Source organism: Hirundo rustica, chromosome Z (genome assembly GCF_015227805.2).
Source record: "Hirundo rustica isolate bHirRus1 chromosome Z, bHirRus1.pri.v3, whole genome shotgun sequence".
Classification (NCBI taxonomy): domain Eukaryota; kingdom Metazoa; phylum Chordata; class Aves; order Passeriformes; family Hirundinidae; genus Hirundo; species Hirundo rustica.
This window is the reverse complement of record NC_053488.1, coordinates 18,250,119-18,263,499: the sequence shown is the minus strand read 5'-3', so window position 1 is coordinate 18,263,499 and position 13,381 is coordinate 18,250,119. Positions and strand designations below refer to the sequence as shown.

The 13,381-nt window shown below is 35.4% G+C and overlaps 1 protein-coding gene across 7 annotated transcripts in view; it reads left to right on the top strand.

Annotated features, from left to right (window-relative positions):
- NIPBL (NIPBL cohesin loading factor) overlaps nt 1-13,381 on the top strand; it is a 149,603-nt gene that overhangs the window by 123,504 nt on the left and 12,718 nt on the right. For all 7 annotated transcript variants that reach the window (XM_058423982.1, XM_058423981.1, XM_040089202.2 and 4 more), the window contains 11 exons: nt 3,034-3,123; nt 3,371-3,585; nt 3,686-3,788; nt 4,614-4,712; nt 4,804-4,950; nt 6,530-6,664; nt 8,033-8,131; nt 9,620-9,673; nt 10,788-10,896; nt 11,470-11,606; nt 13,172-13,312. In XM_058423982.1, the coding sequence (XP_058279965.1) occupies nt 3,034-3,123; nt 3,371-3,585; nt 3,686-3,788; nt 4,614-4,712; nt 4,804-4,950; nt 6,530-6,664; nt 8,033-8,131; nt 9,620-9,673; nt 10,788-10,896; nt 11,470-11,606; nt 13,172-13,312 (1,329 nt within the window). The remainder of the gene's footprint in view (nt 1-3,033; nt 3,124-3,370; nt 3,586-3,685; nt 3,789-4,613; nt 4,713-4,803; nt 4,951-6,529; nt 6,665-8,032; nt 8,132-9,619; nt 9,674-10,787; nt 10,897-11,469; nt 11,607-13,171; nt 13,313-13,381) is intronic.

Here is a 13,381-nt window from a genome sequence, read left to right as displayed (position 1 = left end):
CAGGAGAGATCACTCATCACAGGCAAAACAGGCTCAACTTTGAGATATAAAGTGAATTTCTTACTAACAAAATCAGAGCAGGATAATGAGAAGTCAAATAAACCCTTAAAAACACCTTCCCCCAGCCCTCCCTCCCTCCCAGCTCTGCCTCCTACCCCAGCAGTGCAAGGAGACAGGGAATGGGGGTTGTGGTGAGTTCATCCCCCGGGGCTTCTCTCGCTGCTGAGGGAGAGGAGTCATTCCCCTGCTGCACCATAGAAACCCTCCCATGGGAGACGCTTCCCCATGAACTTCTCCAGCACAGCTTCATCTCAGGGGGAACAGCTCCCTGCAAATTGCTGCAATGTGGGTCCATCCCACGGGCACCAGTGCCCCTCAAACTGCTGCAGAGTGGGTCACTCTTCCATGGCTGCAGTCCTCCAAGGACAGGCTGCTCCAGCCTGGGAGCAAGGCCTCTTCCCACAGGTGTCCCACAGGCTCCTCTCAGGCACCCACCTGCTCTGGTGTGGGGCTCATCCTGGGGCTGCAGGTGGGGTGGATCTTTGCATCCCTGTGGACCTCCCTGTGCTGCAGGGGTGCAGCTTCCTCACCGTGGGCTGCACCAGGGGCTGCAGGGGAATCTTGCCTCTGGCACCTGGAGCACCTCCTGCCCCTCTTCCTTCACTGGCCTGGTGTCTGTAGAGCTGTTCTCCTCACATGTTCTCACCCTGCTCTGCTCTGGTCACAGTTATATCTGAACAATAACTTTTTTGTTCTTTCTTCTTAAATATGTTATCACAGAGACAGCTCCAAGTAGCCCAACCTTGGCGATCAGCACCTCCATCTTTGGAGCTGTCAGGGACTGGTTCTGCTGGACAAGGAAAAAGCTTCTGGCAGCTTTCCACAGAAGCTACCCTGTAGCCCCCCCCACTACTAAAACCAGGCCATGCAAAGTCTTTCAATAGAGAGTCCATATTTGGATTTCTGCTAATGATGCTCAAAATCTGCAGGAGTGGCAATATATGCTAAGGCGGGGTATAGGTTTGGGCTCTATACAGTACATAATATGGGAAAATCTCATGTGCCATGTGTCCTTTTACAAATGGGTACTTGGATTTTTCTTATGGGCACCAAACATTTCTTTCTGAACTAACTATTCTCAGGATTTCCCTTCCACTTCCCTGAAAAACTACAGATGTATTACACATACTTTATAATGACCATTAGATTTATATTGAAGGAAAAACTTCTATACTTTTCAGGCATTTAATTAGAGTAAAAGTCACCTACTCCTTTATGAGGCTGATTCTTCCTATAATTTCTTTTGATTAGAATATTCTACAACATACAGTGTCAAATCTTTATATCCATGGCAAAATGTAATTTATACTTCTGTATGATAAGCAGTTATCATTCTCCACTGTTGACAGTGATTCTGACAATTTTACATTATACTTAGGAATTATTTCAGAATCTTTTTCTCTTTCCTTATCCTCAGAAATTCTAAGAGCATTGAAAAATATTCTAGAAAGATATATACCTGAGTGGTGACCTGAATTTTTCTGTTGGTTTTGGGTTCTTACAGGATCAGATAGCTGCTAGGCATTGGCATCTGCAGAAAATAAAATTGCTGCGGCAAATGAGTGCTAAAACAGTTTTTTTTCAGTTTCTCAGGAAACTTAGCATCAGTAATGGTAAACAGTACCATCCATGCGTTATGGAAGGTGTGCACTATGCAGTACAATCAGGGTAGACTGTTGTGTTACTTACAAATTTGTAAGAGAAGAACAATGTGTACAGTACAGCTCACTTTCCTGCTCAAATGGCAAGAAAATAAGACCCATTGTAGATGTTGTCATCAGAAACTTTAATTATTATTTCTGTTCAGAAATTAGCTCATACCTCTACAAATTTTCTTTCCTGCTGAATTGAATACTTCTGTTGGATATTTTCTTCTGCACTCTGATATCATTACCACAATATTAGTCAATGACTGATAAATGCATGTAGTGCTCTCTGCTGTGGTTTGGACCCGTGATTCATAGAATAGGTTTTAGAGGAAAATCTCTTCTGTTTTGACATTTTCAAGCAGCATATTTTTTTTAGAAATAGATTGTCTAGTTTATCTCAACACATCTGCATGCTTTTCATTAGCTTGGCTCTTGATACACTGATGTTCTGGACCTGTTAATTTTGCTGTTTGCAAGTTACGTTACATGCTACGTGTGTGTCAGGATTCTCAGTCAATGCTGTTAATAAAGAACTAAAGGTGGTTATAAGTTAGAAGTTTCATTACTGACAAAGAAAAATATTTTTTTTGGCTGAAATTTTTTTTTTGAGAATTTAAAGCAAAAAATTATTCTTCTACTTTCATTTTGATTATTGAATATGATTTAATAGGCTTCACAGTTTCTCTTTGTTCTGGGATTTTTATTTGTTTGAAGGTAGTTAGGAGTTAAGCATCAAGCATCCCTTATATTAAGCCACTTACCTCCAGATTTTCAAGTTTGTCAAAGGCAAGAATTTCTACTCACAATGTGCACATAAATCAGGGTGTTAAATAAATACCTAATCAGTGTGTGTGTGTGTATCTATCTATCTATCTATCTATCTATCTGTCTATCTATCTATCTATCTATCATCTTGTAGGCGTGCTTTGAACTCTTGAATGCATTAATTTTGGGCTAAAATAATAATACCTTTTTTCTGCTGTAGTATCAGCAACTGCAAGGATCTGGGTGTTTCAGTATAATATTGAGGGAGGAAATAAGGGTGTTTTCGATGTTTCACCCTTTTTTATTTTTCTGTGACAAAGGGTCCCCATGCAAGATCATAGAATAAAAATGAACCAAATAAGTTAGTCTGTTTATAACCTGTCTTATTCTGCTCTTAATATTGTTTTTACTTATAACTAATTGGTAAAAAATTATTAATGCTGTACAATTATGCAAACAACTGACTTCAATGTATTTTTTATGTGGACATGCAGATTTTCAGATAACAATTAGGAGTGTGCAATATTCCTGTTTATAACTATCTTTCTATTTCTAAAAGGTTTCAGGAGGAGATGATGAAATTCAACAGCTGCAAAAGGCTTTACTTGATTATCTGGATGAGAACACAGAAATTGATGCATCATTAGTGGTAAATTTCTGCTTTCTTTCATCAGGAATGAAGATAAATAATTTCAGTAAACATGCACTGAAGAAAATGATTTTGATTATATATATTAGTGCTTCAGTTAAGTTGTCACCTGAACATATACTGTTGATTATATTTTCCAAAATAATGTTGATGCATTAGATTCCCTAAATCTCATTATAAATCTGTTAATTTTCTTTTTCTGTGTCTGTTGGTTTTGTTTTCTGTGCATCCTGTTCTATTTCTCCAGTTTTCTCGGAAGTTTTATGTAGCTCAGTGGTTCCGTGATACAACTATGGAGACAGAAAAAGCAATTAAATCTCAGAAGGATGAGGATTCATCTGAAGGAGCTCATCATGCAAAAGATGTTGAGACGACAGGACAAATCATGCATAGAGCAGAAAGTCGCAAAAAGTTTCTGCGCAGCATCATTAAAACTGCTCCATCTCAGTTCAGTACATTAAAGTATGTTTCAGTACCACTTACTTCTTTATTAGCCATGCATTTGGTATTTTAAATAATTTCTTGGGAACATGTCCTGATTAACACATGGAATTTATTTCAGGATGAATTCTGATACTGTGGACTATGAAGATGCATGTTTGATTGTTCGCTACTTGGCCTCTATGAGGCCGTTTGCCCAGAGCTTCGATATTTATTTGACACAGGTAAACAGTGACTGGAAGTCATAGTATAGTGAGACACAGTTGGATTCTGGTTCCATACACTTTCACAGCCAGGTGCTATATCTGTCTGTTGTTGAGCAAACGTATTTACAGGCCATAAGAACACCATGTACTAATCTGTATTGATGGCATAAGTTACCAGGTTTCTTTTTCATGCATGTGTTTTGTGTGTTATAATGTGCACACATTATTTTATGTATTCATGTATGGCTATGGCAAAATTATTGTATGCAGTGAGAGGATCATTACAAAGTGTTGAAATAATTTTCACAGCTTGCTCCTTTGGTAAGATTAACTCATGAAATTGAGCTTAATTTGATTGAAAGTAAAACTCTGATTGGCCAGTTGTTTGCAGTGCATGTTGCAGTCACTTTGGAAGCTGCTGTTTGAGCAGTGTAATTTCTTGGTTTTTCTGGGAGAAGAGCACTAACACATGTCAAACAGTGACATGTTTGAAATTCAGTACTAGCTTAGGTTGCACTACCTAAACTGATATGCATACAGAGCCTTTGCTAAAATGCCCATATCCAACTCTGCCATCAAAAGAACCATGGTGAAAGCCACAACTAAATGACAAAAGTAGAATTTAAAGTTAAGAACCTTAAAACCCATTTTAGTGAAGGAGCAAATCACGGTAAATATCCATCACTTGCATGCACCTTTTTATTCTCTGAGAAGATAAACTCAGCTTTTAGTTATTATTATTTTAGCAATACTATTTGTATGTTATTTTGATGAATTTTTCCTCTTAATTATTATTTGGTACCATCCCAAAACAATAGAATCTTTGTTTTTGTTCTCTTCTAGATTCTGCGTGTACTTGGTGAAAATGCAATTGCTGTTCGAACAAAAGCCATGAAGTGTTTGTCTGAGGTTGTTGCTGTAGACCCCAGTATTCTAGCCAGGGTAAAAAAGAAAATATCTACCATGCACATATAACCTTTAAAATAAATCTTTATTTCTTATTCTGAATCTTTGTTTCATATGTTATTTTTAGCTGGATATGCAACGAGGAGTTCATGGGCGGCTAATGGATAACTCCACTAGTGTACGAGAAGCAGCTGTGGAGCTGCTTGGACGATTTGTGCTCTGTCGTCCTCAGCTTGCTGAGCAGTATTATGACATGCTGATTGAAAGAATATTGGTACGGTGACTTGTGTTATTCATGGTAAACTAAGTGGCATTGGAAAATTTGCTTTTAGCTGACTGTGTTTAATAAATTGGAATTGTTTGAATGGTAGCCATCATGCTTTTAAGGACACCTTTTAAAATGCACCATTTGCTTCTAGGGAGGCTTTATTACGTTGAAAGGTGAATTTCTACAGAAAGTCATACTGCATCAGGACCAGGGCTATATTCCTTTAGATTCCATTATTAATACTCAAATTAGCTGTCATGGTTTAAGCCCAAACAGAAGTTTAGCACACACAACGCAGATGCTCACTCAACCGCCGCATCTCTTACCCCAACCCTGGGAGGATTGCAGCAAAATTTACATGTTGAGATAAGAATATTTAATAATTGAAAATAAAATAAAACACATAATTACAGTAAAAAGGAAACAAACCATTGATGCACAAAGCAATTGCTCACCAGCTGCTGACTGATGCCAGAGCCCATTCCCAAACCTAGATTGTCTGTGCTTTCTGATAACTCCTCTTGGTTTATATACAGGCATTACATTCTGTGGAGTATCCCTTTGGCCAGTTCAGGTCACCTGTCCTGGTATGCTCCCTCCCAGTTTCTTTTGCCTACATCCTCATTGGCAGAACATGAGACAAGGAGAGGAAAAAAAAGTCCTTGACTTAGGATAAGCATGACTTAGCCAAAACCAAAACATTAGTGTGTTATCAACACTATTCTCATTCTGAATCCAAAACACAGCACTGTAACAGCTACTGAGAATAAATTAACTCTACTCTAGCTTTAACCAGCTAAGGTGAAATAAGGAATTTTGCTTCATATTTGAAGTCTGAAATATGGATCATTGAGGACAGCTTTTCTATGCTATTTTTAGGGTTTTAAAAGGTTTATTAGTTTTTTTTACAAAAAAAAAAATAGGTTTTTTGTCTAGATGTTCAATGTTAATTTAACTATTGGATAACATTAGCTTATAATATCCATGTCAGCATTTTAGTCAAGTACTACACATCCACTATAGTTACATAATAAAACAAGTTTCTGAAGGATTTTGGAGATGAGTAGGTCTTGTGTGTACAATAAATCAGACATTCAGATTCAACAGATTTTGAGTAAGGTGATATGAAGTGAAGCTCCTCATCTATCTACTTAGATGAAGCCTAGTAAAATGGAAACAACTGCCTGCATGTGTGTTATCCATAAGCTTTATCCAAAGGCTTAAAGGATTACTGTCCAAATATACAGTGAATCTTGTGTGTTCCAATAAAGTAGTTAACTACTAAAGTAGCCACCACATCTGGCTTATAAATTCTTGAGTTAAGAAGTAGATTATACATTTGCAACATGAGCTCTTAAATGGAATGTATAGGTAGAGAAAGTGTTTCAGCATTCTGAGAACTCAGCCAGAGACTTTAGAACAAGTTATGCTGTGCTTTAGTATAAATGCATTCCAGAAGATTGTAGTTGCCTTTTCTAAATAACTTTTACAAGTCAAATTGGGTTATCTTCACGTATTAACTCATATAGAACATACATTAATGTTTCTGATTTGTTTTCAAGAGTATAATTCTTTTTGTTCACAGGATACTGGTATCAGTGTCAGAAAAAGAGTCATAAAAATACTTAGGGATATCTGCATTGAACAACCAACCTTTCCCAAAATTACAGAAATGTGTGTGAAAATGATACGGAGAGTCAATGATGAGGAAGGCATTAAGGTAGATTGAAACATACCCTTCAGAATTTTAATTATTGTTACTTTAGTATTTCTCTATTTTGATAAAAATAAAAGAATTTCGTTTCTCCTTTGTAATATTTATGACTTAAGAAATTTTAAGGGCTGATATTTTAGCTTTCTGTAATTCTCTCTGATTTATTTATCTTTCTTTCCATCCTCTCTTTTCTGTAACTTCTTGCTGACAGTCAAAATATTTTAAATATTTTCCTGAGATTTTTTTTTCTTCGTGCAAGTATCTTCTCTTTTCTAACAAGTAAAATTGGCATATAAAACTTTGATTTCTGCAAATTAATAAATTTTAAGTAAAAATTAACTACTTGACAATAATATATGCAATATATAACTATTACAGTTATAAAGTATTAATGTATGCTAATTTTGTATTAATTCTGAATGTTCAGTGATGCAGTTATTCCCCCTGTAATGTTGCTTATGTGGTCTTACTCTACCCTTTCTGTAGTGTGTATTTGCAGAAGGGCACAATCCTAATATAATGAGTTAAATCTTAAACTTGACAATGATTGTTTTCTTTAATTTGATGCAACAATTTTAAAACCGTTGAGTAATTACAGACACACCTCTAATAATTTTGTATCACACTTTCAGTAAAATTTGAAAACTTTAAAGCTGCAGCAGATATTTTTTACCTCTTGAGGTACATGAATGTACAGTGGCTTTCTGAGAAGACTCTTAATCAACAAGCAGATGAACAGCTAGAGCCAAGGTGCTGCTGGAAAGGGAGGATGACCATGTTCTCTCCCCTACTTTCTCTTACCTTTCTAACAATAAGAAAAAATGAGGCATAAACTTCAATGTATTTTTAACAATTCCATGAATGAGAAGTAGTTTGGGAATAATTTTTGTTCACTTGCATTCTATTCAGTATTTTCCTCCATACAGAAACATTGGAAGGTAACAACTTTCTATATTTGAGTGTAGAGATTTGGCTTCTCTCTCTTTCCCACGTTGTCACAGATGTCTTGTAAACTAAAGGAACTTAACACTGCTGATGCAGTTCTGCTGTAGGGATTTTTTGTTCAGTTGTCAGCTTCTCAGCTGTGTTTTATTGAGGAATACAAATTAATGCAGGAAGGTGGTAACTTTATTTTCTGTAGCATCAGTTCCCATGGTTTCATTTTAATGAAGTTTGACATGAGATTAGTGTAAGTCCTGTAATAGTAGATCTGGGTCTGTCTCAGATAACATCTCCTACTACAGTCGCATTTGAGTTGCGTAATTCCTTATGAAAAGGCACAGATCATTAGCATATCTGTTATATGGATGTATTAGAAATAATACGTGACAATGTAACTTTATTTATTTATGCTAATATTTTATTTTCCTTCAGAAATTAGTAAATGAGACATTCCAGAAGCTCTGGTTTACTCCAACTCCACACCATGACAAAGAAGCGATGACAAGGAAAATACTAAACATCACTGATGTGGTATGTTAAACAAATTTGAGTTGTGTGCAAAATTCAGTAATTCTTTTAGTATCTTAGAAATATTATCTGTATTTTTTTGAACACAATAATATGTCAGATGGTTTCTCCTTATATTTCCTGGCATGAAATATATGCCAAAAGTATTCATGTGATTGAGCAGGCTGTAGGAAATTTTAAATGCTCACTACTCTGCTGGCAACAATAACTGTGACTAAACTATATTCAGATTCTATCAAGTACTTGTTCAGTTAAAACACAACCAATTTCTATTGTATGTAACATTCTACAGGAATTGCTACTAGCAGCGGATAGTTAAGTCTACCTAAGTATTTGTCTCTTAATAGAACTTTTTCATCAAGCAACTGATAGCCTTTATTTGGCAAGGTTAATAAGCTTTTTAAATAAATACAGGGCCATGTTTTTACTCAGAGTAAACTGGTGTCTGCACAACTGTATCTTACTTTTTAGGAGCAGCAAATTAAATAGCATTTCTCCAAAATAAAAAAATCTGTTTCAGATAAAAATGCCTTAATTTGTAGTGAAAATACATTGTACAAAACCACTGTGCTGAAAGATGTTTTAATATCAATAATTCAAAAATCTAAATATCAAATAAAAAAACCACTGCATTACTTTCAACTATAGATTTAAATCTCTTTTTGCTTTACAGTATTTTAAAAAATTATAGTCTAGTTTGCATTTTTCCTATCTCAGACATCAGTCAGTTTGACTTCAGTTTAATTCTCAGTTCTCCTGCCAGTTCTAATTTGAACCACCTGTGTGACATGATAGTGGTGAAGGCTTGGTCTGTTTATATAAAAATACACGTGTAGATATGTATATATATACCTAAATAAATATGAGTGTGTGTGTGTGTACACTTTTCTATGGTGCCGAAGACACAAGGGAATGGCCTGAAGTTGTGTCAGGGGAGGTTTAAGTGGGATATCAGCAAAAGGTTTTTCACCCAGAGGGTGGCTGGGCACTGGAACAGGCTCCACAGGGCAGTGGTCACAGTACCAGCCTTTAAACCAGAGTTTAAGAAGATTCGGACAAAGCTCTCAGGCATATGGTGTGTGACTCTTGGGGTATGCTGTGCAAGGCTAGGAGTTGGATGGTCCCTGTAGATCCCTTCCCACTCGAGAGATCCTGTGGTTCTGTGATACACATGCATGTCCATTTTCAAAGCACCAGGATTGTGTTTATACATAAATTTCGTGCAAAATTTTCTACAGAATGGAAGCTTGCCTTGCATTAGAGACAGCAATCTCCAGTAAAGCATGTAGACTTTGTGTTGTATGAAATACAAATTCCTAAATGGTGGGAACTGCTTTTCAAATGCAGAAGACAGTTTCTGGTCTCTATTGTTCTTAATGCATATAGAAGTGTCTACATGTTAGCTGATCTTTTGAGAAGACATGTATATTGAAATAATTTTTCCTCATATGCCTTGTTTATTAACCAGTTTATTCTCAAAAATCCTTATAGGTTGCAGCTTGTAGAGATACAGGGTATGATTGGTTTGAACAGCTTCTTCAAAATGTAAGTAATGAATTTTGAATGTATAGTACAATCATTGTTAGAATTTTAGTGTTCCTTTTGCTTATAAAACACGTAGAAAGGGAACTCCAATAGCATATTCAACTCCTGCTCTTTAACATCTGACCTTTTTTCCTGTCTTTCTTGGTGCAGTTTTCTTTGGCATTAGTTTATGTCTTTGGAAATGATCTTTTGAAAATATTTCACTTCTTGGTCTTTGAAGGAGTTTCATTTGTTTGTTTAATTTCATTAGTTTTTCAGTAATGACTGACATAACACAAAGTCCACAGCCAAGAGACTTAATTCTGAAATAAAGTATCTAGTAATGTCAGATTTTTTTTAAACCGTAGATAAGTGGATTTTCACATCCAATATTTTCTACACAATTTATGGAAGTAGTGAATCTTCACAGTATAAGTTATATTCTATTCTACTTATATCTAATGCCAATATTTCTAAGAATTGAGCTTGGTTTATTTATATCTCTTAATCTGTGTTCTCATTCTCTATATCTTGCATACACTGGTTAATTTTTAAGCAAGAAATTCCTAAGATTCTGCTCTTTCCTGGTGTGTCATGAAAATAGGGTATCAAATAAATCAGCACCTCTTCATTAAGAGCCTCTTCACTGAAGAAAAGGCTATATGGTCTAAGTCTTTCTTAGATACTAGAAGAGTCTTCATGGACACAATTTTAGTACCCAAACTCATACGTAAAAAGTTTAAATAAAGTGTTGATATACAGCTATGCTAGATCCTCATTTGGTATGTTAGCTTAGTGTCAAAACCATTTGTTTTGGATTTGCAATTTATTTCTCTAAGCATTTTAAAAATCTTTGAACTCTTGCTTGTTTCTGCATTATTTCATTAAGCATAATAGCAGCTTGCATATAGATGCAAAAAATCAGGAGAACTACTATAAATTTTTATTGCAGTTTTTTTTTTAATTTATGTTGCTTTTTTACTTCCCATAATTTTTTCTTCACCATGTAAATTTTATGGAGAATTAAATATTTTTGTAGTCTAAAATTCTCATGCATTTGTAGTAATTGTTATAAAACCAGCATGCAGATTAATGCAGATTAACCCTAAACCATTTTCTGTTTCATCTGCTGCAGCTGTTGAAGTCGGAAGAGGATGCCTCATATAAACCTGTGAAGAAAGCCTGTACTCAACTTGTTGACAATTTGGTCGAGCACATTCTTAAATATGAAGAATCTTTATCTGGTAATATTATTTAAAACTCAGCTAAAATCCTTTGAATTTTTATGATATTGTAACAGTTGTTAAAATTACTTCATTGCAAAAAGTTACTGTTCTGGAATTCCTCTTAAAAGCGGATTGTAATAAATCATTGTTCTTAAGTGATGTAATTTTAAGCACTGTGTAATAATAAAACTTGCCTAATCTTCACTAGCTAACCACAATAGTGGAACTATTTTTAAAATAACTGATTCAAACTTTCAGATCACTAAAATCAAAACTAACACGGCAAATTTTATTGGCACTATTATGTTCTACATTTGTAATAGGAATCATTGGCTGGGCTAGTCTAACATTTAGAGTAAGGAGTTTAAAAACTAGTGATGTCTTTGATGTATCTTTACTTCTTTTTTCAAGTCTTTTGTAGTCACATATAAATGTTAACACATTATGTTCCCATTTCTAGTAAGAACATTTTGTTTTGATCTTTAAAGATGCAATGAAAGAGATACTCAAACAGTGTTTAGGCCATATGTTTTTCATTGCTTAAACAGTACTTGGTTTACTATCTTTTTTGTATTTTCTAATCTTTTGCAGATTCTGACAATAAAGGTGTGAATTCTGGTCGCTTGGTTGCTTGCATAACCACTTTGTTCTTATTCAGCAAAATAAGGCCCCAACTAATGGTCAAACATGCCATGACCATGCAGCCATACCTGACCACTAAATGTAGTGTAAGTAATTTTCTCTAAGTAGAGAAAATCAGTCTTTTCCCTAGATAACTGAGCATGAAAATTAACATCTCTCTTGTATACTTGATGAAATTTAAAGTAGGAAAAATTGTGGAGTTTTTCATGAGCATCATAGCTTTGGAAGTTACTAGATCCTTTTGATGATCCCTTTAGCTTTTAAGATGTTCTTCCTCATTTTCTACCTCCATATTTTTCAGCCAAATGAAACTGAAACCTTTGCTTCCTCTTTCCCAGTTTTTCTCCCTTCAGGAAATAGTTTCTTAGGATTGTTTTAGTTTACAGTCACAGTCCTAAAAATAGTTAATGTTTAACAAATGAATCTTAAGACTAAGGATAAGGTTCCATAAGACAGAGCAATCTAATATATAGCAAATATATGAGAACTAAAACATCTTATTTAATCTTCTTCTAGACTTTATTTCTCACTTCTCTAACTTTAGTGCTCTTGTATTCCCCTGTAAGACATTGTAAGAAGGAGTTCTAACACTGAAAGCCTCCCCCATTCGGGTCTCTGAATCCTTGCAGTGGTTTCTGCCATTTTGATCTGGCATCCTGATTGGTTAGAAGGAGGAGGGCAGGATCATGCACCCATTGCTCAAGGACGATAAGCATGAGGGTGGCAGCAATGCCTTTCAATAGGTGAGGGGCCCAGGGCGGGCTTAAGGGGTACTTGTTACCAACTTAGATTGTAGATACAGCCTGGCATTTTCCAGGCATTTTCCATGTTATCTAGGCACATTTACAACAGGCTCTTAGAGCTGCTTCTGAACAAACGGTATAGGAAAGACTTAGCTAAATATTTTCTTGTTGCAGTTCATTTAGTGGGTTGCAAATGGTTTGTTTTGTTTTTACACAAAAATAAATGTGTAAAAAAAAAATCTCATGGTTGAGATGAATTAGAATTACTTCTAACAGCTTGAACATGTTGAGTAACTTGATACTAACATTCAGGATTTATACTATCCTGATTAGCAAGCTGGATTTGTCAAAAGTCCATTTCTAGTGGGAACATCTTTAACAGATGTTTTCAATAGATTCCAGATTTAAAATACACATACAGTCAAGATAATGCAAACCAGCAGTAATTTTAATTGCAATTTCTACACTTGTGCACATTATTACTTTTTGTTTAAAGTGCATTAAACTTTAAACAAAACATTAAACTTTAAACATAACACAACTTCATTTTGTTGCTGATACCTGGTGTTCAGGTGTTGTGTCTTCTCTAGTGTCCCAATCTCAGGAAGTGTTCCTAGATTTCTTGTAAGACTCCAGAAAATTATCAGACCCAAAGGTTTTCACGTCTGACACAGCCTTGATAAGAGGTGTAATTCTGCTCATCTAGACTTCTTTTCCCCAGAATGCCTGTAGTAAATAGATTTCATAATAATATGTAATTTAATAGCAGATGTAAATATATAAATATTCTTTTAGATGCTAACCAAACGTCTTAAGGAAGCTGGAGTTTTTAACTTTCAGTGCATATTAATAGTACTTGACTTGTCCATGGCCAGAAGTGTTGAAAACTATAAATGCTGTTGTTTCAGACCCAGAACGATTTCATGGTGATCTGCAATGTTGCAAAGATCTTAGAGCTTGTAGTGCCGCTAATGGAGCACCCAAGTGAGACCTTTCTTGCCACTATTGAGGAAGATCTCATGAAACTCATCATCAAATATGGCATGACAGTAAGTTTTTAATTGCTACTATTCTACTGATTCCATTTCACGTGACTTTTGTTTAAAGACAGTTTTGTC